Source organism: Elephantulus edwardii, unplaced genomic scaffold (genome assembly GCF_000299155.1).
Source record: "Elephantulus edwardii isolate Elephantulus edwardi_28Jun2011 unplaced genomic scaffold, EleEdw1.0 scaffold00193, whole genome shotgun sequence".
NCBI classification, from domain to species: Eukaryota; Metazoa; Chordata; class Mammalia; order Macroscelidea; family Macroscelididae; genus Elephantulus; species Elephantulus edwardii.
Window position 1 is genome coordinate 4,964,789 of NW_006399943.1, and position 13,711 is coordinate 4,978,499.

General features: G+C 55.2%; 1 protein-coding gene across 1 annotated transcript in view; it reads left to right on the forward strand.

Moving 5' to 3' along the window:
• The window catches only part of COL20A1 (collagen, type XX, alpha 1), a 37,181-nt gene that overhangs the window by 17,131 nt on the left and 6,339 nt on the right, over nt 1-13,711 (forward strand). The window contains exons 7-25 of the mRNA XM_006896946.1: nt 189-353; nt 569-733; nt 927-1,084; nt 2,405-2,534; nt 3,259-3,401; nt 3,479-3,602; nt 3,681-3,817; nt 4,304-4,433; nt 5,431-5,567; nt 5,822-5,954; nt 6,546-6,691; nt 6,790-6,919; nt 7,443-7,481; nt 8,452-8,590; nt 11,633-11,775; nt 12,240-12,349; nt 12,731-12,889; nt 12,960-13,037; nt 13,483-13,569. Coding sequence (XP_006897008.1) covers nt 189-353; nt 569-733; nt 927-1,084; nt 2,405-2,534; nt 3,259-3,401; nt 3,479-3,602; nt 3,681-3,817; nt 4,304-4,433; nt 5,431-5,567; nt 5,822-5,954; nt 6,546-6,691; nt 6,790-6,919; nt 7,443-7,481; nt 8,452-8,590; nt 11,633-11,775; nt 12,240-12,349; nt 12,731-12,889; nt 12,960-13,037; nt 13,483-13,569 — 2,453 coding nt within the window. The remainder of the gene's footprint in view (nt 1-188; nt 354-568; nt 734-926; nt 1,085-2,404; nt 2,535-3,258; nt 3,402-3,478; nt 3,603-3,680; nt 3,818-4,303; nt 4,434-5,430; nt 5,568-5,821; nt 5,955-6,545; nt 6,692-6,789; nt 6,920-7,442; nt 7,482-8,451; nt 8,591-11,632; nt 11,776-12,239; nt 12,350-12,730; nt 12,890-12,959; nt 13,038-13,482; nt 13,570-13,711) is intronic.

Here is a 13,711-nt window from a genome sequence, read left to right on the forward strand (position 1 = left end):
GACTAGGCACTGCAGGGCCTTCTGCCCCTTCCGTCATGTCAGCTAGGCAGTGTCTGGGTGGGAGGCCCTGACAAGCAGAATGGGCTACACTAGTGCCCAGTTCCTGGCCTGGAAGGGAGCCAGGGTGGAGACAGTGGACAGAACTCAGGCATCACTGCCTGCCTGTGACTTCATTCTGCTTCCCCAAGGCCTTGCCCTGACCCATGTCCTGGAGCAGAACCTGCGGCCAGCGGCTGGACCTCGTGCAGAGGCAGTGAAGGTAGTGATCCTGGTGACAGATGGCAAGTCCCAGGATGATGCTCGTGCTGCTGCCCGTGTCCTCAGGGACCTGGGAGCTGATGTCTTTGCAGTTGGTGAGCTCCAAGCAGTTACTACAGCAGAAGTGGAAGTTCTGGCTTGTATGAGGGACTGGGCTGTTTAGGGGCCAGCATATTGTGTATATGCTTTGCAGTGGCCTCTCCCCTCACCCTGGTGACTTTGACAAGGGGTGCAGTTTGTGGGAGGGCCAGTGATCACAGAGGCTCCAGTGAGCAGCATCTTTACGCTCCGTGTCACTTGGTCTTCCCAGGGGTGAAGAATGCAGATGAGGCTGAGCTGAGACTTTTGGCATCAGATCCGCTGGACCTCACCGTCCACAACGTGCTGGACTTCCCTCAGCTCAACACATTGGCTGGCCTGCTCAGTCGCCTCATCTGCCAGTGGGTCCAGGGCAGAGGCCCGCTGAGGGATCGAGGTGAGGCCAGGGTGGCATACTGACTGGAGCCCTTGGCCAAATGAGCTGCCTGGAGGGCCCTGCAGCCCTCATGTGGGGGACAGCTGTTAGTAGATGAGCCCTGTCCTCTTGGATGTGGTCCTGGGAGCAGCAGGAGGAGCCATTGATCCTGACAGCCCTCCTCATACCTCTCCCTGCCCAGTCACAGCAACAGCGGCTGCTCTAGCCCTGGACCCACTCCCTGCCCCTACTGGCCTGGTCCTGACTCCAATGACTTCCTCCAGCATCTTCCTGTCCTGGACTCCAGCCCCACAACCACCACTCAAGTACCTGATCATGTGGCACCCTTCCAGAGGTGGTGCCCCCAGGGAGGTGAGAGGTTTCTCAGCTCCTACTGTGCTAAATGGGGCAGGTGGGGTTTGAGTGTCCTAGTCTGTGTTGCTGAACTGGATGGGGGTTTGAGGTTGCTAATTTTGAATACTGGGAGACTGGTGGATGGATGATGAAGGCTTGCTGGATGATGAGTAGATGATGAATGGATGAATTGATTGCAGGGTGGCTGGACAGATAATTGCCAAATGGAGGGGTGATGGGTAGGTGATTAATGGACAAATAAGGGGAACATGGATGGATGATGGATGGATGATGAGTGATTGATAGATGGATGGTGGATAATGGATGAAGGCTGGATGGGTGATTGCTGGATAGATGGATGATTGATGGCAGATGAATGATGAGTGGATGAAGGATGGATGGATGGAGGTGGGTAGATGATGGATGGATGAATGATTTCTGGGTGACTGGATGGGTAAATGGGTAATTACTGGATAGATGGATGATGGCTAGATGATAGATGATAGATGATAGATAGATAGATAGATAGATAGATAGATAGATAGATAGATGATGGATGGGTGCATGCTGGCTGACTGATTCCTGAATAGATGAGTGGTGGATAGATGATGGATGGATAATTAATGGATGACAGATGAGTGATGGTAATGGATGGATGGATGGATGGATGGATGGATGGATGGATGGATGATAGATGGAGGAAGGATGGGTGATTGCTGGACAGATGGATGGATGATAGATAGATGACGGATGATTGCTGACTGACTAGTGGATGATTGACAGATGGATTGATGATGAATGACTGGTAGGTAGATGATGGGTAGATGAATAGATGATAGATATATACATGATGGGTAGATAGATTGATGGGTTATGGATGAATGATGGACCGACAAATGATTGATGGTGTTCACATTTTCTTTCTTTTTCTTTTTTTTTTTATTTTTGTGTGAGTGTACCATCAAATTAGATCTGACTGGTACAGGAGGAGATTGTCCCTCCTTTCCCGGCAGAGCATCTGGTGGATTCGAACCGTGAGCCTCTGGCATTGTAGTTGCAGCTCCTTGCCACTAGACCACCAGAGCTCCCCCTGGTGTTCACATTTTCTAAAACCATATACTACATAAATAGATGACCTCTACCAATCACATTTAGCCACAGACTGGTAGGTGATGCTGAATGATGGATGGATGGATAAATGATGAATGGATGTTGATGGACTGATGGTGGATCATTTCTCATTGCACTGCCTTTGGCTGAGTAAAGTGAGAATTCTAAGCACAGTTCCCTGAGTTTTCCACTCTGCATTCAGGCCACCTGTGTCTCCTTTTGTTCCAGGTGGTGGTGGAGGCACCCACCTCATCTTTGGAGCTACGAAATCTGACCTCCAGCACCGAGTATCTGGTCTCTGTACTTCCTGTTTATGCAGATGGTGTTGGCGAGGGTCTCCGGGGCCTGGCCACCACATGTAGGTGAAAATGGGCTGGGGCTCAGGACAGGAAAGGCTTTGCCCACTCTGGCCTCCCCTCAGAGCTGACACCAGCATTTTGGAGCCATGTCCAGTCTCGCAGTTCACTATATGACCAAGGCAAACTCACTAGGCTTCTCTGATCCTCAGTGTCCCCTGCTGAACAATGAAGATAAGAGTTGTGGTTTTACCACAAACACTGCTATTACTGATCGCTGTTCCTGTTAGCACCAGTTACAGGGCTTGTCCTTTCTGCAGCACCTGGGCTCTCCTCTCCGTTCTCCGGCAGCCCCCTGGTGCTGTTGTGAGTCTCTCACTCCTGTAACAGCCTTCGTAAGATCTAACCACACATGTGTGAGCCCTTGGTGTTTGCAGTATGCAGTTCTCAGCCTTCAGCGTACTAGCAGGGCTATGTGGCTGTCACTGCAGGCAACTTCACAACATCTCTTCACCCAAAACAAGCCCCTCCCCAGGCCCCAGCTCTAGGCAGCCATTGCTGTGCTCTGCTCTGGACACCTCAGGGTGGATTCCAGTCCTCAGGGCCTTTCTAACGAGAGAGCTGAGGCAGCTTCCAGCCCCCACCCCCAGACACATGGCAAGGATTTCCCTGCTTCCCGTCCTCTGAGCTGTGAGTGGACTCAGAGTGCCCCCTCCAGTCTGTCCTGGCTGTCATTTCACAGAGGATACTGAGTCTTTTCTGATTGCTGCCTCTCTCTTCCCCTAGTACCCCTGTCCCCACCCCATGTGTTGACCCTGGCCACGGTGACTCCCCAGACCATCCACCTCACTTGGCAGCCTGTGCCTGAGGCTACCCAGTACCTGGTGCGATGTTTGCCCATGCCTCCCAAGGGCAAAGAGGAGACAGAGGTACACTGAGGCAGCGAGGGAGGTGGGCAGAGGGGGGTGGGCTGAGCAGGGAGCTCACCTGTCCTCCTGCCTTCCAGCTGAGGGTGGGGCAGCCAGAGGTGCTGCTGAGTGGTCTGCAGCCTGGCCGCTACTATACCATCTCCGTGCAGAGCCTGCGTGGGTTGGAGGCCAGCAAGGCTCAGAGTGTGCAGGCCAGGACCTGTGAGTGCAGGGGTGCCCATCCTGGAAGTCACCCTCTGTGTGCCTGGGGCAGGGTCTGAGCTGTGGTGTTCTCTGCAGCCCTGCCCCCTCCAGCACACCTGGACTTTGAGAACGTGTCCCACGACTCAGCCCGAGTGCTCTGGGATGGTCCCCTTCAGCCTGGGAGCCTCTGCAGAGCCTCCTACACTTCTAGTCAGGGTGGACACTCTGGGCAGGTGAGGACAGGCCCAGCACCCATGGAGGGTCATGAGGGAGCCAGCACTCGTGGGAGAGTTGCATCTGCAGGGAGCCTGGGGCCTGGGTGCTTGAGGCCCGGCACCCACAGGGTGGGGACAGTACTCTGCTGCTCACGGAGTCTCACTTCCAAGCACCTCCTGGATTTGGCAGATGGGCTGAAGGCAGAGCAGGATAGGCAGCTTATCTGAGGCCAGAGATCTGGTGGTCAGGGGGATAGGGAAGAGGTGATGCAGACAGTGGATAGACAGGCTGGATGTACATGCACATTTCTGGACAAGGTGGGAGACTGGCTCTGGGAGTGGTCAGAACTGTGTGCCCAGCTGGCCCAGCCCCTGCCACCAGGTGCCTCCAGTTGTGGGAGAGGAGTCTGACGGCCAGTGGCCTCCCTACAGCCATTCTCTTGGGTTGGAAAAGTTGCTGAGGCGCTGGCACCTCAGGAGCCCCCCACTCTGGTCCCCCTCCAGGTAGAGGCTGCTCAGAACACCTCCTCAGCCACCCTGGGTCCACTCTCCTCAGCCACCACCTATACCGTCTCTGTCACCTGTTTCTACTCCGGGGGCAGCTCTTCCACACTGACCGGCCAAGTGACCACTCGTGAGTGGGTGTGTGGGACAGGGTCACAAGCAGATGGCTTGGGGACGGGTTTGGAGCAGTGGGGACCTGGGGGCGAGGCTAGGAAGCAGGAGGATGGGGCTTGGGCGTGGGGGAGGGGCCAGGGTGCAGCCGGTGGGGATGGGGCTGGGGGGAGTCAGAGGCGACAGTGTGCTGGCAGTGTGGGGGAGGGAGGGTGCTGGGGGGTGTTGGGGAGTCTCCTTTAGTTCACTGGGCAGTGCCTCTGAGCCAGTGGGTCCAGGCACCTGGACTGCTAAGAATAGCAGAGACCGTGGGCTGCAGGTTACCTGAGCAGAGGGCAGGGAACATGGGACAAGGAGGGGCGAGTCGCCAAGGACGTGTGACTGACCTTCAGTGGGTACAGGGCCAACTTGCAGCCTGGTTGGCCATGGGCTGCAGAGCTGTGAGCTCTGTGGTTCAGTTTCCCTATGGATAAGATGGGGCTACTGACAGCTCCAAGGTCAAGTTAAAGCAGGGTTGGGAGGGGTGGTGAGGACAGGAGGGCTGATAAAACCAGTGAGCTGTAATTAGCGTTCAAGCCCCTGCTGGCTGGAGGGTGCTAAGTAGTCAGGAGCTGGGGGTTCCCAGGCTGTGCATCTTTATGAAGATGGGGGTATGGAAGTGCGGAGGGGGTTCGGGACACAAAGACTGTCCATCTTCTCCCATGGAGCAGCTGGTGGTTCCAACCTCCACCCTTGGTCACAGTCCCTTTGTCATGCACTATGCACCTGGGCTCCCTGATTAACACTTAGCTGGCTAATTACACAGTTGGGCCATCTAATTAATGTCATTTATTGGATGGGGTGTGAAGTGCTCAGCATGGCTCTTATGAACTTTGGGATGGGGCTGTTTCTGTGGTGGGCACTGCCCCTACAGTTCAGAGCCTGGCTGTGAAGAGGCCACGTCCATCCGGACCTTGATCCACGCCAGGACTCCAGTTCTAAGTGTCCCCCACCCAATGTTGCCTGCTGTCTTCCAGGGAAGGTCCCCAGCCCGAGCCAGCTGGTGGTGACTGAGATGCCTGACAATGCAGTCCAGCTGCAGTGGGCGGCTGCATCCGGCGTGCTGGTCTACCAGATCAAGTGGACTCCCCTGGGCGATGGGAAGGCCCGCGAGGTGAGGAGTGGGTAGAGGTGGATCTCAGCGAACCCTCCTGGAGAGAGCCCTCACCCCTCACGTTCCCCTGAAAGTGAGCCCAGACCCCTCATGCAAGGGGCCCAAACGTGAGCCCCCACCTGCCGTGCTGGGGCCCGAACATGAGCTCCTAACCCCACGTACCAGGGAACTGAGTGTGAGGTGCCATCCCGGCTCCTTCCCCACATGGCTCGGCACCTACACGCCTCCCTGGAGCCTGGTCCTGCTCTCTTCAGCTCTCTGTGCCAGGGAACTTGCGCTCAGCAGTCCTGCCCGGCTTGAGGAGGACGGCAGACTATGACATCACCATCCTGGCCTACTACCGGGACGGGGCCCGCAGTGATCCTGTGTCCCTCCGATACACCCCAGGTAGGTGACCCTCAGCCAGAGGCCCCCACAGCAGGAAGAGCCCAAAGGAGCCACACACACACACACACACACACACACACACACACACCCAGCTCTAGAGCTCAGGGTCCTGAACCTTAGAACTGCTGACCTGCACATGTAGCCGGTCCGGTTCCCCAGTCCTGTCCCTCACCACTTGGTCTTTGGGGTCTCCCCAGGCTTGCTAAGGTCATGTTTCTGGTGGTGGGAGGAGTATCAGCCCAAGACTCCCAGTGTTAGCAGTGTCCCAGATGAGGGTCCTTAGAGCTGACCCCAGACCATGGTGGACCTTTTGGCCAAGACTACCTAGTATGGGGTGACAGTATAAGGGCACAACAGGGACACATGGGGTGGGAGATAAGGCTTGGGGCAGTGGGGACAGAGATGGCATGAGGCAGAGACTGGGCCTGGGCAGGAGGTCAGACACAGGATGTGGAGTGGGATCTTGGTTTGGGGCAGTGGGCAGAAACAGGACATAGGGTGGAGACTGGGCTTGGGATAGGTGTGGGGATGGAGCATAGACCTGGGGCCTTGTCACCCTCATGCCTTCCTGAGCATAGCTTGTCCCCTGAGCAGTAAACAGGAGCCCCCCCTCCCACCTGGTTTTGGTGTCAGAGATGCCTAACAGCCTGGAGGTCAGCTGGACACCACCCCACGGCCAGGTCCTCCACTACCGGCTCAGTTACGCGCTGGCCTCTGGCTCAGGACCTGAGAAGTTGGTGGGTTGCTTCGCAGGGATCCTGTCTGTGCAATTGCATAGGGGGAGGGAGACGGGGGAGGGGGGCAGCCTAAGTGACCTGTGACCTTGTGGGGTCAGATCTCTGTCCCAGGCCCCAGGAGCCATGTGACTCTCTATGACCTGCTGGCGACCACCAAATACAGGGTCCTGGTGTCAGCCATCTACGAGGCTGGGGAGAGCGTATATGTGTCAGCCACGGGCTGGACAGGTGAGGCTTCTCACCAGGGCGAGTGGAGCCCTCACCTGACCTTCCTCCTGCGCCTCAGTGCTGACCCTCAAGGAGAGGAGAGGCCATGGGTGCGGCCAGACCCTTGGGGCCGAGAGAGAGACTGAGCTTGGTCAGTAGTGGCTCGGTAGCCTGTGGCAGAGGTTGGGATGGGCACATGACACTGTTGAAATGCCCTGGCTTCCTCGGGCCACTTACGTTTTGGCTTGTCATCAGGGTAGGGTTGGAGTGACCAGGGACAGTGGCTTGTCAGCTCCTTCCTGTGCCTGAGTGGCAGCCTGGGGTTTCCTTGTTCCACTGTCTGGTGGAGTGTAAGCAGACCATGGGAGCCCCATCTGGGCGAGGGAACCCTGAAGCCACAGGATATCCCTTCCCCTTTCCTGCCCCTGAGGTGTGAGGACCACGCGGGTCTTTGGGTGGGTAGGCAGGTAGAAGACCCTCCAGGGACAGAGGCTGGGACAGGCATTGCCCACAGGCCATGCTGACCCCTGATCTCTGCCCTCAGCCGCCTGTCCCACACTGCGCACCAATGGCTCCCTCTCAGGTAGGTTCCCTTAGGGCTCCCCAGGGACCACCCTGGATGGTGGGCAGGGATGGGCAGGACTTAGGGGACACTACAAGAGGGATTGACATTTTGGCAGAGATTCCTAGACCTGAGTCTCAGGAGCAGAAACTGAGGTGAGGGACTTGTTCCTGGGTGTGTGTGACTGAGCAGGGGTTCTGCTGCGACATACCTCCCTCCCTGAGCTGACCGCAGGGGTGCCCAGCCTGGGAGCCACCAACCGCCCCCTCCCCCAGTAGAGGGACAGATGGTGGTGGAGGAACCTAGCTAGGTGTGCTAGGTCGGCAGAGGTGGAGCTCTGAGAACCCTCTTCCCAGCCCTCTGCTGCTGGCAGTGAAGGAAGTGCCGAGTAAATGAGCTTGCTCTAACCTGTGTCCTCCATGCTGGGTGGGTAGGTGGTGGACGCTGCTGGACATGGTGGGGGATTGAGGGGCGGCCTGGGTGGGCAGGTTGTGGACACGGCTGGAGGAGGGTGAGGGTGGGTGGGCAACTGAGGAGTGGCCTAGTGGTGTTGCAGTGCTGGAGAGGTGGTCCCTGGAGGAGAAAAAGTCACCTCACAGAGTTAGCAGGGTCGGGGGGGGGGGGGCCAGCTGCAGCTGCATGTTGGAGTGGAGGATTAGAGGACCGGAAGTGGACCCACCAGGCTGGGGTGGTGTGGGGCTCCTGGACCGATGGGAGAGGCTCTGGATACTTGAGGGGCAGGACAGCTCCAGTCTCACCCAGCCCTCAACAAGGACAGGACACAGACTCTCCCTAGTCTTCTAAGATCCTCTGTCCAGGCTCCCCTCTGCCCCACGTCCCTGCCCTTGCTCTGGGCATGTGTCTCTCTTTCTCTGGATCTCTCTGTCTCTGATGCTCCTCCTCGATGCTCTGTCTCCCCCCACTGCTGCACTCCTCGCCCCTCTGACTGACTCGCTTTCTCCTGTGGCCCTCCCTGTACCCCTCCCTCCAGGATTTGACCTCATGGCCGCCTTTGGCTTGGTAGAGAAGGAATATGCTTCCCTCCGAGGAGTGGCAATGGAGCCATCTGCTCTTGGTGGAGGCAAGACCTTCACTCTCCTCAGGGATGCCCAGCTGATGCTCCGGGTCAGGTGAGGGGCAGCATGTGGGGGGAGGGCGCCTGGGGAAGCTGCTGCCATGACCACGAGTCCCCCAACCCTGAACCCGAGAGCAGTGGACTTAATGAAACCACGAGTGGGAGGGGAGGGGAGGGAGGGAGGAGATCCCCTTGAGAGACTTCAGCCTCTTGTGGGGTCTTCCCACAAAGGCAACTCCAAAGGGCCCCAGAGTTTAGTTTTGTGAGAAATTTTGCTTCTTACTCCATGTTGAAGGACGTTAGCTTTTATTTTAATTGTGATTTTAATGAAAGTTTACAGAAAAGTTGGATTTTCATTCATTCACTGTTGCACATTTTCCTCCCTCCGCTTTCCTTCCCCCTTCCCCAGGTCACTTTAAAAAAAAATCACTCACTGTTGTATAATTTCCTCCCTCCCTCCAACCCTAATCCACTTTGCTATGCACCTCTTATAATGGATTGTCATCATACAAATAATGCCTAATCATTTATTCCTTTCAGACAGTTCTTTCCTTCATCTATTCCAAAGCAATATTCATTATCTGTCCCCTTTTTTCCTAGTTTCTCCCCAGCCCTCCATGTCAGTCCTGTTTTATAATATTGGTGTTCTGCAGTATTTGTCCTTTTGTGACTGAGGTATTTCACTCAGAATAATGTCCTCCAGTGCCACCCATATTGTGCCGTGCTTTATGAGTTCCTTGTTTTCCAGTGCTGCATAGTATTCCATTGTGTGAATACACCATAGTGGTTGGTTGGGTTTTGGGTTTTTTTTTTAATGGCTCTTTTCAGTTCATTGCATAAAGGAGTTACACTAGTCCAAGTTAAAAGCGGACTCCAAATGGTTACCGTATACAAGCTGTGAGGTGTTAAACTTGTGAGCAGGGACAGAAGGGACATTTTCTTCTTCTTTTTTTTAAAATTAATTTTAATGAAAGTTTACAGAGACTTAGGGTTTCCATTCATTCATTGTTGCACTTTTCTCCCTGCCAATTCACTCTTCTCTTTGAAAAGTAAAAGAAAAATTTTTTCATTCTTACACAGTCCCTCCCCCCAAGTCCACTTCACTGTGCAGCTTTCATTCTGGACTCCTCCCTAATCATATATATCCCTTTTAAACAGGTCTCTCCCAAAAGGAACATTTTCTACTCATTGCAAGAAAATCTTCACTTAAGCCATAAGCACTCAAACCCCATGACCCTTCAGCTGGCTGTCCTCAGCCAGTCCAGTGTCTACAAGGAACTGGCCGATGTTCTCATGCTGGTCACCTTGTAGCTGCATTACTTCTGCATATTCTGGACGCTTAATCACAGGACCTCTGCAGGCAAATTTCATCTTAAATGCCTTCACTAGTGTCTTTTTATGGTCATCAGCGATCCCTAGGACAGTTGTGTCTTCTTGGCGGTCCTCTGGTGAATTTTTATGTGGATATAATCCTCGGTCCCAGCAGGAGGCAGGTCATCACCCTGACTTGCATCAGCAAAGGGGTCAAAAAAGTGGAGGTTCTGAATAGTGGACATACGCTACGATTCCTTTTCCTCAGTGGAAACGACCTGCGGAAGGCCGCGGCCGGAGAAAGCAGGCAGGGGGTACCGAGGGGGCCTGAGGGGGAGGCTGTGAGTCCTCAACAGTGGCTCAGTGACTGGGTACACCATAGTTTTTCTATTCATTAATTTGTTGATGGGCACTTGGGTTGTTTCCATCTCTTTGCTATTACGAATAGCACAGCAGTAAACATGAGTATGCATACATCTGTTTAGGGAACTGCTGGGTCAAATGTTATTTCTATTTCTAACTTTTTGAGAAAGTGCTGACCGCCTCCCATTTTACACTCCCACCAGGACTGAGTAAGGGTTCCAGTCATTCCACAATCTTGACAACATTAGTTGTTTGCTGCTATTGCTGGGGTGAGATCATATCTCAGAGTTGTTTTGAGTTGAAGGAATTCTGAATAGTGCAGTTAGCAAATTTGAATGCTAACTGAAAGGTTGGAGGTTCAAGCTCACTCAAACCACTGCAGAAGAAATGCGCGGGGATTCGCCTGTGGCCAGTTCTGCTTGGACTAGGGCTCAGGCCTCAAGCCTCAGAGTCTACCAAAGAGCAGGGGGTGCAGTACCTGGTCTCTTTCTGTCCATATGATGAGGGACATGTGCACATTCCCCAAGGAGGACTCCTGGAGGCTTCTCCTGGGGGCCCTAGGAGCAGATATCAGAACTTCCTGCAAATGGTCCCAGTTAGCTTCGTCCAGGATCATTGTGGACGTAGAGTGGGGACCACCTGGGCGGTCTGTCCTGTCAGCCTCAGGGGAAGTTGACACCATGTGCTGGCCGGCATTTGCAAGCACCTACCCAGGCTGCTTTGTGTTTCTTTCTCTTTTTAAATAAAATTTTTCTTTTATACTGGTTTACTTATAAAGTTTATATACTATGTTTTTCACACCAGATTTTCCCCACTTTCTTTACCCACCTCTCCTTCTACCCATCAAATTGTGCAACCCCATGATTACGCCCCTCCCTGCCCATCCTTATACCTCTGCTCCTACCCTCGCCCTCTTGGATCCTCATACATGTTTTATTAGTTCTCTTTCTATTTCTGCAATAACAGTCTTATACAGTATTTGTCATTTTGAGATTGAGTTAGTTCACTTAGCGCAATGTTCTCCAGTCCCTCCCAAGTTAGGGAGCTAGTGTCACAATCATTGCTCCTGCATGCTGCATAGTATTCCATCATGTGAGTGTACCATAATTTCTCAGTCCTCTGTGTTTCTGACAGGGATCCCCACTGCGCAGTGGCTGTGACCCCACCGCAGGTCCTCCCACCAGACTTTGGGGAGCTCATGGCCACACCTGGTCCTTCCTGGGGAAGGTGTGGTCTGCTCACACTCTGCATAGTGCCCCCTTCACACGGGACAGTGCCTCCGACCCTGCACAGTGACTCCCTGCTTACACCCTGCTGGACAGTGCTCTGTCACTCATAGACTGGATGGTGTCCTCCCTCAGAGCCTCAGCCACCACCCTGCACGGTCTGACCCCTCCTTTCCCTGCACCGTCCTCCCCGACAGTGACATCCATCCGGCTGCCCTGCCTCCTGAGCACACCATTGTCTTCCTCCTGCGCTTGCTGCCTGAGACACCTCGGGAACCTTTCACGCTGTGGCAGATCCTGACGGAGGACTTTCAGCCTGCCATGGGCATCCTGCTGGATGGTGACCAGGCGCCCTCAAACCGTTTGGGAGGGTTAGGCAGGGCTTCATGTCACCCACATGCCTCCCCTACATTCAGGGCTCTGAAATTGCCTCCTAAACCACATGGGGCCCTGGTGTGTGCCTCCAGTTCTACCTCCTCACCCATCATGAGACATCCACCCACTGCACCCTCCTTCCTCACTCCTCAGCCCTGTGTATCATGGGGCACCCACCCATCTGTAGCCCACTCCGCCCAGCCCCCTGCAGAGCTCTGTCCATCAGGAAGCCTCCACCAGTCTGTTTTCTTCATCCCAGTGTTCTCAGTGCCCTACACTTCCTTCTCTGGGTGCCTCCAGTGGTCTTCACACTCCTAACCTCCACCTTGCCGCCCCCTTCCCCCCCCACTCCCCACAGTGACCCTCACAACTTTCATCTTTTTAAATTTCTTGGTTTGCATATAATCATTCCTATCCCACCCCCTGCAGCTGGCCGGAAGTCCCTGACCTACTTCAACCAGGACCCCAGGGCTGCCCAGCAGGGGGTCACCTTCGACCTGCCAGACATGAAGAAGATATTCTTTGGGAGTTTCCACAAGGTCCTGGAGAACCTGGAGCACATATCTTCCCTCCAGGCCTGTCTGACCCTAAGCTCTGAGTAGGGGCCCTGCCCTCATGACAGGCTCTTCGGGGTGACAAAAGGCTGTGGCCTCTGCCCTTTCTGCTCAGGAGATGATCCTGCCAGCCCCCAGCCTCTACCACTCTGGTCTGCTCAGGGTCCAGGACCTGCCTTCTTCCACGCAGTTGGCACCTGGAGGGTGTCTTTGGTCTCTTTTATGGGAGGGGACACAGATTGTGAGGTGACATTTCCCATCAGACTCAGGCCTTCAGAACCTTGGGCCTGTGGGCATGGACAGGTGTTCTTGGCCAGCAGCTCCCCGCCCTGCCCCAGCCTGCACACACATCGAGGGTCTCTACAGGTGCACCTGGCTGTGGGCCCCTCCAGAGTCCGCCTGTACGTGGACTGCCGGAAGGTTGCTGAGAGGCCCTTGGGGGAAGTGGCCAGCCCGCCTGCCACTGGCTTCATCACCCTGGGGAGACTGGCCAAGGCCAGGGGCCCCCGGAGCAGCTCAGCTGTGGTGAGTCTGCGGGGTGAGGGGCTGGAGGGGGCTGTCTGTCTGTCCAGCTGATGCTGAGCACACCCTGAAGTTCCAGCTCCAGAGCCTCCAGATCGTCTGCAGTGACTCCCTGGCAGAGGAGGACAGGTGCTGTGACCTGCCTGCTCTGGTGAGCATCTTCTGAGTGTCCCCCTGCCCTGCTGAGCACCCACTGAGGGGGTGAGGCCAGGGACTGGTGTGTGGGGGAGAACACCTCAGTGCTGGAGGGATCAGGGCAGGCTTCCTGGAGAAGGGGGTCCAGCGGCTGCAGGGACACCCTCAGCCAACAACTGCATTGCTGGGGACTAACTACTGTCCCCTCTTAAGGGCTGGGACCTCTCTGACTTCTGTCCCCTCTTCAGGACAGGCCTGGGCTCTCACTGAAGACTATCCACCATGAGGGACTCAGTGGGGGTAGGGCTGAGCAGGGGTGAGAGAGGGAGAGATCATGTTTCATCAGAATCCTGACCCACCCCAGCTTACCACCCCCCGACCCCGTTCTTCTGAATTCCCCTGGAATCTCAGCATCTGGGAGTCAGGGTTGGGGGCATATTCTGAGGAGCTCTTCCTTTCAGAGGGACATCAACACCTGTCCTGTTGCCCCTTCTGCCTGCTCCTGCTCTTCAGAGACCTCTGGCCTCCCTGGCCCCCAAGGACCTCCGGTGAGTCTGTAGTCTCTCCCCTAGGGGACTGAAGCTTCTGATTGACAGCAAGTCCCCTCCCCCACAATTGGCCATTAGCTCTGACCCTCCTGCTGCTCCTGTGTGCCTGCTGGCCTGTCCACCTCCACCTCTCAGCCCCATG